At 47.0% G+C, this 15,645-nt stretch overlaps 1 protein-coding gene across 1 annotated transcript; it reads right to left on the bottom strand.

Annotated features, from left to right (window-relative positions):
- Nucleotides 1-779: 779 nt before the first annotated feature.
- zhx3b (zinc fingers and homeoboxes 3b) lies at nucleotides 780-15,117 on the bottom strand. The gene is made up of 7 exons (XM_071921061.2): nucleotides 14,884-15,117; nucleotides 7,197-8,114; nucleotides 6,962-7,060; nucleotides 5,084-6,760; nucleotides 4,153-4,932; nucleotides 1,882-2,179; nucleotides 780-1,328 (listed from the first exon to the last, which is right to left on the bottom strand). Exons 2-7 carry the CDS (start codon nucleotides 7,941-7,943, stop codon nucleotides 1,318-1,320), a joined length of 3,612 nt encoding a protein of 1,203 aa, XP_071777162.2. The 5' UTR covers nucleotides 7,944-8,114; nucleotides 14,884-15,117; the 3' UTR covers nucleotides 780-1,317.
- Nucleotides 15,118-15,645: the final 528 nt, after the last annotated feature.

The raw sequence follows: 15,645 nt of genomic DNA on the forward strand, positions 1-15,645 counted from the left end.
CAGTGGGCGTATAACACAAACAAAAAGGCACTCATTTGTTACATTTTGTTTATTCTGCAAATAACATCTGTAAAAATTATACATCAGGCCTAAGTATGGAACTCTGGTAAAAGTTCACAGTTCTTTTACAGTCAAATTTATTACATAAGAAAGTTCCATAAAAACAAATGTACGTACACGTCAGTGACGTAAAGAAGCACTTGATGCTAAAACACAAACATTATTTCATAGTCCAATATTATCTTGTGTTGCTTTCTGTTTAGACAGAACAGGGTGCTTGCCCTCTTTGGATGACAGAATTCCAGACTTTTTCCCCCCATATCAAACAAGTACAGTTTCACGTCCTCTTCAACCACAAATTATGTACAAAGAAGAAATGAAAAGAAAGAGATTTCCAATAAAACTCAAGAATGATCAAATGAACATCAGTGCTGTGTTTATCACGACACAGTATGAACAGCCTCGCCAGCACATTCAAGGTAAGCCGTGAGCGTGAAATGAAAGTGGATGAGTGCATTATGGCAGAAGTGGGAAAACATGAGCGTGAGGATGACACAATGGAAAAGAGGGTCATTTATTTTACTTTTAAGGCCTAGGCAAGCACCCTGTAGCAAAGAGCTGTGCAGTTTTTCGTACCCCCAAAACAAAAAAACAACAGTCTCCGAACACACCGCGGATCCTCATACGAGAGTTGGCTTGGTCGATAACTGTCCAGTCAGGATTCCAATACCCCAACCCAACCCCCCCCCCCCACCACCGGTTCCACATCTGCTGACGTCTCAATTCCGACCACACTTCTCCCTTTTTTTTCTTCTCTTCCCCCCCCTCCTCCAAATCTACCCTCCTCTCTTCTCTTCCTCCCACCGCAGCAGGCAGGCGGAACAAACACGGCAGAAAAACGCAGCCAATCCTCCCCCAGTCAGCCTGGCCCCTCCCTCCTCTTCCCCCACCAGTCCTGTGCTTCAGTCTCTACTGGAACTTCCTTTGAAGGGGAAAATGGCGGACAGGAGGATATTGGAGAGGGTGTGTGAGCGAGTGTGTGCATGTGAGGTGGTTAGACAAAACAGACGGGGGGTGGGTGGGTGGAGGGGTTGGGTAGTGGCTTTAGTGTCCATCTCACATAGTGGGGGGGGGGGGGGGGTCATGCCTACCTCAAGGGGTGCGAGTGAGAGGAGGAGAGGGATGGGTAGGAAGGTTTCAAGGTCCATTTCCATCCAGTGATCCTGTTACAATCGCATCTGCTGTCTTCCGCTCAGACTCCCCACAAAGACCACCTGCGTTGCGAATTCCATCCTCACACAAAAAGGTCTTCCCTCTTCAATCTGTTCCTGTAGTAAAAAAAAATATATATATATTTATATATGTATATATATATATATATATAGAGATAGAGAACCTTGGCAACACACACTCCTCCATATGACCAGAAAACAGCAGGCAATGACCTTCGTTCTCTCCTGGATAAACACAGCAGCAGGAAAGTGCACACGGACACTCAAAACAAATACCTGTCATGGCATGCCCCGGTACTTTAATTATGATCATCCTGTATGTTTGCGCGTACGCTCCACCTCAACGCTAATGTGTCACCCGAGAGACAATTACACACAGTCATGGCTGTGATTCATCTCTATTCATCAAAATGTTAACAGCCACTTTTCAGACATCCCCCCCCCCCCCAATCACAGAATCAAATGAAAACCTAACCCTAACAACTATTCTAACTCTTAAATAGTTACCAACAAACAGTAGACTCTTTGTTTTTTTTTTTTTTACACTTGGCTCGGTAACAGGGCATGCAATAACCTGCTTGGTCAATCTTTAGGGAACTTTATAACCAACATTCCCACAGTATCGACTGCAAAAAGACATGTAGACTACCTTTAGTAGGATTCACAGTCTCGTCACTCTTCTCCTCCTCCGCCTCTTCTGCAACGCCACACACCGATTGCTCCATTTTCTCCTCCTCGCCCTCGCCCTGCTGCGGCTCCGGTGGGGAGGATCCAGATAGTCCTGTTGTTCGCGGCTCTGGTGCTGGTGTAACTGGTCTTGGTCCTGTCGTGTCAGCAGCAGCAGCAGTAGCAGCAGTTTGTTCAGCCTGGGGTGGAGACGTCTGGGTGGAGAACCAACGTCGCACCAGCTCCTCCGTTAAACCGCTAGACTGAGCCAGTTCCTGCACCTGGCACACACAGAACAATCTGCATTAGCTTACTTCACCACAGGAAATCCAGGTGTAAATGCAATCAAGATGCAATGAAATAAATACTACTAATAAGTATAACAATGGATAATAAAATTGGACAATAGGACTCTACTGTTGGTATCCAGTATCGACACCTACTGTCATTTCTCATATATTTATACCTATTTATACTCTGGATATCAGTGCAATATTCTCTAGATCTGTATATATTACTGCTTATTATTATTTTTCTCGACTACTGACTTCCATAGCTTCCCATCAGTGAACTTAGTCAGGTTCCAACAGAGAACCATGTGCATACTGTATAGATACGAGTCCTGTTTTTTAAATTAGTTTTTCAGTTTGTTTTGTTATACTGTACATGACCTATTCCATAATTTCTACTTTAAATTTTTTATATACTACTTTCTACTTCCTACCTTTTTATACACTAATTCCTTGTATGTACAAACTAACACATTAGGCACATTTGATAAAAGGATGTTAATGTTGATAAAAGACATACCATCAAACGCTCACAAGTACATTCTATTGCTGTACTAGACTGTCAGAATACCACAATGTACTTGTGTGATCGACATCTTGCTTAACAGCACTGAAATAAGGAAAATTTGCTGTTATGGACAACAAGGTGGTGTAGTGAGTGGAGACTGTCCTTCAGGTTCAAGTCTCCGTCTCAGCAAGCATCCACCTTCCTGTTTTGGGGGGTTATGAACTCCCTGACTAACATGTGCAGCAGCGAGCCATAAAAGCAGATCTATTATAACCATTAATGAACTTTTTAATATAAATACGCGAGTTGTCCTGACCCTGAACTATTGTTATGATCATCATCATCTGCAGTAGGCCTGTTCTAATTGGCAAAGACTATTTGTTTGAAATAAATTTAAAAGTGAAATACATGCTCTGTCACCATTTCAACTGAGAAAAATTTGTCCTGCTGCCAATGCATATTTGCAAGGTAAAATCGGATTCAACATGGATAGTTGACATGCGTTTTTAATGTCAATTAGATATGGACGAACCACATCTGAACACGAGTTGCAAGGTCTAAAGGTGGGTTTAGTCAAGCATTGAGTGCATGACATTTTTTTTACAGTATATTCTTAGTGAGGTATGGGCTTTAAGGCTTTATGGGCTGATTTTTTACATGTGATATCCAGATGACTCTTGTCTGCGCAGTCACAGAGCCAGTTGACCCTGGAAGGCATGATTTGCTGACATAGAAACATCGGCAAAATGTAACCAACAAAACTGGTAAATAACTAAGTCATAGGGAAAACTATGACATGTTTAAAATTGGACAAAATATCCTTATTTAGAATAGAACAAAAGTGTACTGGTGACTAATGCTGATTTGTAGTAGTGATGTGACCACCATATACCATTAGTAAGTGAATGTGATGTTTTTCTGAGTGGCTACAGTCATTTGAATGATCTCAAGCCAAAGAATCATCTGCATATCATATGAAAAAACTAGAATTATCATTTACAGTAAAATCCACCCTAAAACAGAATTCACAATTTGTTCCATCCAAGATCTTGAACAATTGATTCAGGGAATATGTCTCTCTCCAAGCCGCAAACAATCATGCCAAAACTAATCTGTGATGTCATCAAGAGACACTTTCTGCAGCCACTCTATTCTTAAGGACAGTTTCCTGGGATATGGGCAAATTGCCTGTTATAGAACTGTTAGCTAAAGTAAACATTGTTTGGCCGTTAAGACGTAAAAATATCTTATTAGCTCTCATTGTATAGGGAGCAGCTTCAGTGAGCGTCTCTTGACAGCAGCACAGATTAAACATTTGGTTCTCAGGTTTCTAGCCCTGAGTTAGAACAGTTAACAATTGTTCATGTTCAGAGAATTGCCCTAAAACAACGTAAGTTCTGTTATGGGTAGATTTTTATAGTACTACTCTTAACACTGTTTACTGTTGTGTCAATACCTGTGATTCCTCCAGGCTGCCGTGGGCATCAAGGTGGGCCTGCAGGATTTGTGTGTTCCCCTTCTGGAGGTCCTCCTCCAGGACCATGCTCTGGTAAGCCTCCAGCCACTTCAGCTGGCCGTTCTTCTGCACGTAACGGCAGTCCCCAAACCAGCGCACTACTTCGGGCCTGGGCAGCCCTGTAGCCGAGATCAGCTCATCGTACTGAGGAGCGCTAGGCCACTGGGTCCGGGCATAGACTTGTTTAAGCAGGTGTAGCTGCTCTGCAGTCTTCTTACCTCGGATGGGTGAAGGTTTTGGGGATTGGGAGGGCTTGGGGTTTGGGATGGAGGAGGGCAAAGGTTTGGGGGACTGGGATTGGGCTGGTTTGGGGGTGGAGGATGGGGTGGGGCCTGGGGAGGGTGTGGTGCTGGATGGATGGGGTATAGTGGGGCTGTCCAACCCTTCACTCTCTGGTTTGCCATTGGCCTCTGTCACCTTCAGCATCTTCAGATTGATCTTAATAGGGTTGACTTTCAGTTCACCTGCACTATCCTCTTTCTGTCGCTCCTCCCCATCCGCTTTCTTACCCTCCTCTCCCTCAACTTCCATCTCCTCCTCCTCCTCTCTAACTGCCCGCTCTGCCTCCTCTTTCTTTTTCTCAGCTGCCACTCTCTTCCTCTTCTCAGCGAACCAGCCGTGGATTTCCCGCCGGGTCATCTTGGTCTCGGCTCGCAGTCGGTCCACTTCCTCTCCAGAGGGGTCAGGGTCCTGGGCAAAGCTGGCCTCTAGCGCCCTTACCTGGGATGAGATAAGACAGGAATGGTTGATGTCAATAACCTAAAAAGAACTGAGTTATCACATTTTGTTGTCAACTGAAATAACAAATCTCTGACTCAGTATTTTATGCCCATGTTGTTATTGTTATTGCACACCAAGAGCAGAGTCTCACCTGGTGAGGTTCTCTCTCTTTGTAGCGGATAGCTGTGAAGTCAGGAGAGGGTGGTCTGGGGGGTCGGCGGGATGGCGTGGTGGGGGAAGTGGGAGTCTGTGAGGCAGTGGGGCTGAGGGGGGCAGAACCATGCTGGGGCGTTTTTGCACCAGAGGTGGCGCTACCTTCCAAGAGGTCCATAGGGGAGGCACTGCCAGCGGCGCCATTCCCTGACGCACTGGAACCATTCCCTGCTCCAGCTGTGGTGCCAGACTTATTCTGACTGCCTGTGCTTGAACGTGAACCTTTGAGGTTGCGAAAGTGGTAGCGCCGGTCACTAAACCACTTGCGTACTTCTCGTACGGTGAGCCCAGTCAGAGAAATGAGGCGGTCCACCTCCTCCTGGTTGGGAAACTGGTTGACCTGAAAGCTATCCTTCAGAGCGTTGAGCTGCTCTTGAGACTTCTTGCCCTTGTAGAAGCTGGGGTCCAGGAATGTGTTGGGGAGTGTCCGAGAGCCAGGCGTGCTGCTTGAAGGAGCCACTGGGGAGGGAGAAGATGATTTGGAGGAAGGGGAAGAAGAAGCCTCTGTTTTGATGCCTGGAGAGTTACTGGTGGTGGTTGTGACAGCAGATTGGGTAGCTGTGCTCGTGAGAGCACTGGTTGTGCTGGTGTTGCCGTTTTTGTTGCTACTACTGTTAGTATCTTTGCTCTTCTGTCCGTTACTGCCATTTTTGCTGTTGCCGTTAGGTTTGCTGTCCGTGGTGCTTTTATTATCAGTGGTAACTTTGTTGTCACTGTTACTCTTAACAGTGCTGGTGTTGTTGGCCTTGCCGATACCAGTGTTCTTACTGTCAGTGCTGCCTTTAGCAGTGTTCGAATTGCTGGTAGCATTACTATTGCTCTTGTCATTGAAATCAGCATTAGCACTGTTGTGTTTGCCATTGACACTGCTGACCTTGGTATTGGTATTTCTATGGTTGCTGCTCCCTAGACTAAGGTTGATGACACTAGCTTGACTGCTAGTGCTCCCACTGCTGCTATTGCTGCTACTACTGATAATACTGCTAGTGCTCCCTCCCCCACTCCTACTACTATTACTGCTGCTGATGACGTTGCTCCCACTACTGCTGCTGCCCACTGTCCCAACCACCATGCTGATGCCCTTGTCTGCCACCAGGGCAGCGGTCGGCCGGGCCTGCATCATGGGGCGGGCTGCTGCCTGGGGCTTCGGTGTAACGGCCAGGGCCATGGGAGCACTGCTAACCTGGATACCGTTGGCCATGGCCATAGGTTGGGTGACGATCACCCCTCCCTGGCTGACAAGAGAGCCCTGGAGGATGTGAGGGATCCCGGTGGCTCCCAGTGAGGCAGGAAGAACCGTGATTGTATGTTGGGCTGGGCTGTGGTGACTCTGAGTCTGGCGCTGGTTCTGGGAGCTGGGTGCTGTCTGGATGATGGTGTTGAACATCTTCCTCCTGGCCTCCTCGATCTCCTCAGGAGACCAGCTGATGCCCTGCTTAAGTCTCTGGGCAGTGAACCAGATCTTGATCTGCTCCTCGGGGAACTTTGTGACCACAGTCAGGTAGCAGAGCTCAGCCTTCGTGGGGTAGGGGAACTTACTGAAGGAGGTCTTCAAGAAGGAAGAGGAGTCCATGGAGGCGCTGTAGGTAGGGATGCTGCTCAAAGGAATCATCACCTGGCGAACATGAGAGGAAAAAGAGGGAATGAGAAGAGGAGATGAAAATCAGTTAATAACAGTTGCTTATTATCTGATAGTCAATTTTGATAACCTTTCATTAAAACACATAACTGAAGCAGTGTGTCAACAGCCAAATATAATATATAAAATATAATAAATATAATAATAATCCACAAAAGGGACGAAAAGGCAGATTACCTTGGGGAGATTTTTGGAAGAGGAAGAGGAGGAGATGGTCGAGGAGGCTGTGATGGGGGCAGACTGGTGGAGGCTTCTGTTCTGGACCACTGAAACCACCTAAGGGAATTTCAAAAACATAATTAATTTTTAAAAAATCAATCTGAATCAAAGAATCTGAATGAAACTACACTAAGCCAAATTCAAAACAGATCATTATGAGACAGCCAAACCAAGAAACAGAAGTACCATCTACCTGTGTGATGGCGGTCTTGAGCATTGGTAGTGTCCCAGAGCCATTGACTATCTGTATTGCTGAGGGCAGAGTGACCTTTGTCGTTGCTCCATTGTGGACAATGGTGGGGACATGGGTGACTGTCACTGTAGGAGTCTCTTTCCTCTCAGCCTCTCTGGAGACAGAGACAGAGTGAGAGTCTGAGGAGGGCTCATCAGAGGCTGGGTGGGACACCACTATCCGTTTGGGCTCCGATTTGCCCTTTAGCATCCTCATGATTGGGGTTTTGGTGATGGAAATCTCATTATCTTTCCCCGTCTCTGTCCCAATCACCAGATTCTGCTCCACCACCACTCTCCTGTCTCTCTTCCTCAGCTGCAGAGTGGTGTTGAACGTGCTGGGGTGAACCCTGGCGTTGTGCAGGGCCAGCCCCTCAAACTTGGGCGCAGAAACCCCACAGTCCACACAGAAGAAGCTGGGGTCTGCACGGAAGTCTGGGTGCCCGCTGTATACATGATCCAAGAACAGATTAAGGTCATGGGTTTCAAAGTTACAAGGCCTACAGGTGTAGGTGCCAGCACTGTCTCTGACAGCGTCCCCCGCCTCTGGTTTGGAGCACTCTCCTGGGTCCAGGGGACTATGTCTGCCTCCTCCAGAGCTCCTGGCTTGGCGGAGGAGAACGGGAGGCTCCTGCTCCAGTTCCTCTCGGAGGTGCATGGTCTTGCTGGGGATCATACAAGGGGTGGTGGACTTCCTCTTGCTGGCCATGGTGTGACAACAGGGTGGGGGATTGGTTAAATGGCTGTGAGTGGGGTGTGACTGCGAATATGGGTCGTTTCTGGTTGACTATAGACCAGCCATAGGGGGAGGAGGATGGCGGGACATGACCATAGGTCTGCTCACTCGTTTGTAGTCCTCACTGCAATGTAGAAGGAAAGCCTGGAAATGAGAAAGGACAAAATGTTTAAGTTCAAGATATCATTAATCATCATACAACATGATACACCTGTAATTGTTTTGGTTAATCACAATAAAAAGGTTAAGTTGTGAATACAAATGAGAGAAGAACAGAGTGTGACAAGAGAGAAGGAGGTGAAATATTTTACACAACGCAGTATGAGCCAGTTCTTCTCAGTTGGATGAAACTCAAGCAAGGCTGGATGTTTTCAGGTTAAATATAAAAAAATGGTAATCAGGTCTTGTGAAGAGTTTTGACTGGAGCGAGCTCCTAAAAATCCAGTGCTGCTTGTTACTCTTCAATAAAAATTAGGTGCAATCCTCACCTCCCCTGCCCCATGAAACTCAAGGCTATCTATTTTATGGGGCATTCAAACAAGCTCAGTCTCAGCTTCCTCACTAAAGGCTTTTTGGGAGAGCTCCTGTCTACCCCCTTCTTTCCCCTCCCCCACACAACTCTGTCCCTCTCTCACTTCCCCTCGTTCAACACACCCCCACAGAGGGAGCACACTCTATTTTTTTTTTAAATGCAGAGCCTCCATAGCTCCACACAGTAAAAGCCTTGCCAAAGATTGCTACAGAAATACTCGCTTGAGAATGTGTTGCTTAAGAAAAGGGTCTACTTGGCAATTGTGCAAGTAGGTGGCTCAACAGATGTTCTTTGGAAAGGTGCCGTTCACGCCTAGTAATGGTATGCACGGCATAAAATCGTGAATCTTAAAATTCTCACAGAGGCGTTCAAACTTCAACTATATTCTAAATCTCTTGCCTCCACACAAAATGGCGAAGCTTCCTGTGAGGAGTGTAAGCCCCTGTTCTCCTCCCTCTCTCCACTCCCTCAGCGAAGTGGTGATGCAGTATTGGAGGACAGCTCTAGGGCAATTACTCTCCCAACCACTCTGCGCCGACCTGACACCTCACACACCGAGCAGCCAAAGCTCAAAGTCTCACGTTAGTTTGCCATGAAACCCCAAAAGCCAGTCCAAGTCCAGCCCCCAGTTGCACTCCTTATACAATGATACTTGACCAACGAATCCAAACAAAACTCAGCTTTCCTGGTAGACAGCCCAGATTTATGATAATCTTACCCTTCCCATGTGCAAACCAGGACATTTCCCTTCAAATGCTGAACTTGTCTCAGATCAGTGACCAAGTCTAACCTCTTGGCACCAACAATGTCACAGCACCACCATCTCTGTCAGATGAGCAATATAGGTCAAATTCGTCATACAGTAATCCTGCTCCCCTACAACCAAACATACAGGCTTGCTCAACTGCAATAGCTCTCTCTCTTTCACTCTCGCTCTCGTGCACACACACTCACACAAACACGCACACAGCCTTGCTTTGCCACAGAAAGGTCACGGTACATTAGCTCAGAGCCCAGTTAACCCTCACAGGGCTGCGGTGCTACAGATGCCCTTTCACACACTAGCTGAGCAAAGGTGTTTGCATTTCTACATTCATTTTTAACACTCAAATTGTAACCCAGGCTTTAGGCTGGGCGTAAATCTGTATTTTTTGGTAACTTAATATGCAGTTTGTCTGTAATCCTCATCGTGAGTCTTTGTAAGTTTTGAAACCAACGCCATGATTGATAAAACATAATTTGATTGCCTCTCTTAAGCATTCATAGAGAATGATGAAACAATATTGTGAAACTGTATTGATCCCAGAGAGGAAAGTGTTAATTGGGTTCTATTTCACATCACAATTTGTATTGTTATCTTTTCCTTTCTTTTTTTCTTTCTTCCACCAACAGTAGGCTACCCCTCTCTTTGCACTGGTGAGTGAGGGGTTAACAGGCAAATGGAGTTTGCCACTGCGGAGGGAACGTGATGCCCCTTGTTCCCCCCTGTACCCCCCAGAGAGAGTAACTGCCCTTGGCTTGGGCCGTTGTGCACCCCTCCTACACCCCTGCCATTCAGTTCTGCATCAGGGGGCACGGCTCTGCCAAGGCAGGCTCGTCACATGACCAAACACAAAGGCTTATGGGTGGGCAGTCCCAGCCATCCATCACGTGGGTCCGAGGAGTGGGGGGGGGGGGGGGGGGGGGGGGCTCGGGACGGCAGGCGAGAGGAGAGGGAGAGTGAACGGGAGAGGTTGGTGGGGGATGGGCAGCAGAGTTGGGGTGAGACCAGAGGAGGGAGACAAGGAAAAGAGGGGTGTTAACAGTCGTGGAGGAAGCAGTGAGGTGTTTCAGTGAGGAATTTTCTGCCCTGATACCACCCCGTTCCCCCCCAGCCAACACCACCCCACCCTACCAACCCCCGCTCCTCTACCCACCCTCTCTTGCTCCACACTACAATCACAGTCGTTCCCCTCCTCTCCTCCCCCTCCCTCCTTCCTCGCTGCACTGCGAAGCCTGGAATGTTCCACCCCGAGCTCTTCAGCCAGTGGACACAAACAGAGTTGAGCTTCCATGTCTGTATGTGTACATGCATGTGTTTCAATGTCCCATGCAAATTACCCAAGCTAAGATTAACAGTTAACGCACAAAGTATCGCAAACTATACATCAACCATATTAGCGCCTATCAAAAGCACCAGTTGCCGTTAGGACTGAAAGGCAGTGCAAGAATTGCGACTAACTGTTGGATAGACTTTATATCGCACAACAGCAGCACGCCAAAAATCAAAACCACAACTCTGTGCGTTTGTGCTCGCAGATGCATCCACAGAGTAGTTATGCAAAAGTTATGCCTCATCAAAGAAAGAGCCTAAAAGCTAACCAATTCAGATTCACGGGCCTAGCACAGGTGAGAACAGAGAGTAGGCCCGTGCAATACAAGTTGAGCTACTATGGGGGAGTCGAAGTGGGTAGTTCTTGTCTCAGCGATGCCAGGCTCAGACGAGTCCTGTTGACTCACTGGTATGAGGGCATCGACCAACAACTTTAATTTGGGTCAGAAATATTGCGCATAGGCTGACCATGTGGTGATGGTGTGTTTGTGTCAGTTATGTGTGTCAGCGTTTGCATGTGGGTTTCCTGTGAGATTGTGAGTGGAGGGAGGAGAGGAGGGGGGGGCGTTTGTGCGTTCGTGTTTGTGTGTGTGTATGTGTGTGTACGTGTGTGTATGTGGCGTGCGGGGGTGGATGCCTGCATGCCTGTGTGTGAGGCTTGTTTACTGAGGCAGTGAGGCAGCCATTTTTCCTGTGTGAGAGTCAGACACAGTCCTCCCAGTGACACACAAACAGAATGTTTTTGTCCCGTCTCACAACCTATATTATACCCACGTCCACGGCTCCATGCAGCACGACCTTCTTTCATCCCCTGGTCTGACTCTTGTCTAGGCCTGGGCTATATCCTCCGAGTACAGGCCAATAATAGCACTCACACACGCTCTCACACACTAGAAATCCTACAGCTTGGAATAGACTAGCCGCATAGTGTAGCTGCATATGCTAACTAAGCTCCTCTTCTTATCCCCCTAGCTGGAAACGCAGGTGTAATGCTGATACCTGCCTGTTTGCCAATGTTTCTGTCTGCAAAAAATGTTGTGTTTGATGAGATAGAGAATAGGTGTGCAAGGCGCACAGCCCTTTCCATATGTGCTCCCTTTCTTGCTTCCCCACTCATCTTTTCTCCCTCTTTCCCTGTCTCTTCACCCCCACTCCCCCTCCCTCAGTCTCCAACCGTCTCTACACCCTCCACACACCCCCCTCCCCCCTCCTCCTTTCTCCTTCTCCTCCCTCTCTGAGCAAGTTTGGCCCAGGGAGACAGGTCGGCAGCGCCACTGGTGTGTTACTGTCCCCATGGCAACCACCTCCTACCCCCTCTCTCCCACCAGCTCATTTCTCTAAAGCACATGCGTGTGTGTGTTAACACACACACACACACACACACACACACACACACACACACACACACACACACACACACACACACACACACACGGTTACACAGACCAACACATACACACACACACCTCGTATGCCATCCAGTCCCTGGCTCTAGCAGGGCTTGTTTTTTCCACACACCCCTGTGAGTGGTGATTGGAGAGTCCCGGCCCTGCTCCTATTTCAGTGCCTCACTCACGCGGTGTTGATGTCTCCCAGCTAGGTGTGGTCGCTGTCGCCAAGGCATGCTATTGGCCAGAGCTGATGGCGTCTCTTCCTGTTCACTCACAGTGCCTGCCTCTCTGTCCAGACATCTGCCTGGGCTACTGCCCTGTTCCCTGCTCCCCATGGCTCTGGCTCGGCTTGGTGTGCAGCAGCCAGAGGCTCGCAGGGCTTTTCTATTCACTGTAGGCGAACCAGGCACGGATACACACAACAGGGCTCAAACCCCAACAGATGCCATCTCTTTCACTGAGGACAGAGGTACCACCTCCATTCCAAAGTGTACTCACAAACCCTTCGCCACATACACCTCTTTACACCAAAACACAAATCCTTCGCCATCTACTCCTCTCTACTCCAAAACACAAATCCTTCGCCATCTACTCCTCTCTACTCCAAAACACAAATCCTTCGCCATCTACTCCTCTCTACTCCAAAACACAAACCCTTCGCCATCTACTCCTCTTTATACCAAACACAAACCCTTCGCCGTTTACTTCTCCTTGCCCCTTAAACAGACATAGCTTCTACTAAGCTCCTACTGTCCATCAACTCCAGGGTCTTGCTCACTCATACCTCTGCTGTCACCCATGGCTTACCACACTAAATGCTCACGTTTTGTGCATATGAACTTTCTTTCCACTGCTGCTACATTTCTCATCCACTTTTGGCAACCATAAGAAAACCTCAATGACAGCGTTCCTACAGTGTCATTCCATCTGCTGCCGAATGCCATTCGGGCTGCTCTCAGGTCAGGGAGTGGATGGCTGCGTGGGTTGCAAACGGCTGCATTGCTGTGGCCACTGGCAGTGCATGCGTTAAAACTGGGTTGCTGAGAGGGGAGGGAGAGAAAAATGGCGGAGCACCATGCTCTATGCTGTCCAACCTAAAATGGCTGACATCACAGGCTGTTAACCAGCCAGGCAGAGCAGAGGCTGATACTGCTGACCCAAACCTGCTAGCTCTGGACGGACGAGTGGATCGCTCTGCTCTCTCCAATACTGTGACAAGGCTCTTGACTAGCTGCTGACTCTGGTTTTGTGGTCGTACTTGGTAGAGATCTGCAGGTATATTGTCCTAACATGGGTCAACACAGAGAAGAGGTGCAACTCATTGATGAAAACTAATTCCTGACCATTTGAAGGACTGGCACAAAGAAATAATGCCCAAATATATTATCAATGGTCATCAGCTGACCATTACATGCTTAAAAAAACAGTAAATCAAAACAAAAAAAGATCTTCAAGCTATCAAAACAACGGTGCCAGGGCAAATATGATTCCAGTACTGATTTACTCTACATACAAAAATAAACTCAACCTGTGCCAACTGCAGACCTGGCATGAGGACACTTAAACTGAAAGAGAAAGAGAGAGAGAGAGAGAGAGAGAGAGAGAGAGAGAGAGAGAGAGAGAGAGAGAAAGAGAGATCAAACTAGGTTGAGTGAGACTTATCAGTAAGATGTACAACAACCACTGACCTCAAACCATCACCACAACAACACCATGAAACACAGCCCTATAAGGACTAATAATAACAATAATTATAAAAATAATCTTCTAAAGCTATTAGGAAAATCCAATACTGCCAATTCCTCCTCAAGGACTCCCCTCTCGCAGACCCACCCACCCAGAGTGTCTGTTGTTATTCCATCTTTGATCAGCAACAATAGTATGGCAATTGGCTTATGACAGGGGTAATAGCTGTGACATGGGTGATGAATAGATGGCTGGATTAAGCTGCATGTCTATGGTTGGGACTCACGTGGACATCAGACACAAATTAGCTGTCTGGGAAAGCTTTGCTCTAATCCCTGGAGTCACACACTCATGACAACACTGACATGATAAATAACCTAGGCAACAGCTTGCATTCTCATAACTGCCTGTGAGGCAACATACATACATACAGAAACAAGGCTCTGTGTAGTTTATGAAAAGTCTGACGGATGATAGCTTAATTTCAAACTAACTCTGTGGACACAAACATCACGCAACAATTAATCAAAAAAATTTTTTTATTAATTAAAAATGTAATAAGCTAAGCTCCACTTATGACTTAGAACAACATATGCTAATAGTTAATCAAGTATACTCATATAGTTTCCATAAGAAAACAAAATAAACAATATAAGTCAGAATTGGCAGATCAAAATGATTGCCAACTTCTTCATTCATAGAAGATTAGACGAAATGGGGAAATTGTGGTAGTTGCTTACACTAATATTTTACAGGCCTGATTCTAATGCATACCAACGGCATCACATGGTTAATATGCAAACAATAATTCAAATTAATTAGACAAATAGCGGTAAATTTGTGAGATGGCACAAAGACAAAGTGGCTCGACTCAAGTCCCAGAGCGCAGCGTCAAACATTTCCGAAAATGATGCGTGTTGATCTTCCGCTCAAGTTAGGCGGAGTGAGCCCCCTAACTTAATGGGCTTGTCTACATTATATCTTTAAAACATTGCAACCAATTCAGAGTGGAGGAAAAGGCAAGCCCCCAGCCCAAAAAACTACTCTCTCCCCCCTCTTGCTGTCGCCATTTTAAGCTGGCGACATGCAGCTGGCCAACACCGCTTAGCCAAAGCGCAGCCCGCAAAGGTAACGTTAGGCTTTACAATAGCTCACACAACTTTGGGAAAGGTGAAACACTTGTACGAAAACATACCAGAAAACCTCACTCACCTGGCGTTGTCCGCGTGAAACTGTTTATGCAGCGCAGGATAAAAAAAAAAAGTTTACAATGATATGGGTTCAGTGGAGGAAATAAATGACGGGAGGTTTGGGCTTTATTGATGGCAACTTAGGTGTAAGCCCCCTCGCTCCATCGACTGGTGGTAAACGTGACACTGGAACCGGGGTGGTACAACGGCCCCCTTTGCGCTTGTTTATTTCGAGTGGCTCTCAGTATTAAGCAGGCAGTAGAGGGGAGGAAAATACGACGGACGTACCGAGGGAAGAGACGGACACGTGATGCAAACGTCACTGACGGTGGAGACTTGGAGTTGGCGTGAGAGCTCGAGCTCCACTGTAGAGAGAGGCGAAGTGAGTCAGGCATCCCGTCCCACCGTCGCGCGGATGACACTGGCCCGGGGACAGGGACGTGGTTAAGTTTTTGGCAAGTGTCAAAACCTTCCTCAATTACCGTGATATTAGACCGACTCACACCTGTACCCCCTCCTCCCCCGCAGGTGACCTCTCTTAAAGAGATAGTACACCCAGTTGGGGAAAGTTACCCATCCCAACCCCTACAAAACAGAACTATAGTAGTACTAAATATCATGCAGCTACTCTAGGTCAAATATATACCACAGGAAATCCTATACTAACACGACTGGAGGTATCAAAATACAAAAATTATGATATGGACACTATAAACTCACTATTGAGTACCACATACATGCTTTAAAGTCATCATATGAATATTATAGTGATACCATAGGAGAT

The sequence above is a fragment of the Centroberyx gerrardi genome, chromosome 14 (assembly GCF_048128805.1).
Source record: "Centroberyx gerrardi isolate f3 chromosome 14, fCenGer3.hap1.cur.20231027, whole genome shotgun sequence".
NCBI lineage: Eukaryota > Metazoa > Chordata > Actinopteri > Beryciformes > Berycidae > Centroberyx > Centroberyx gerrardi.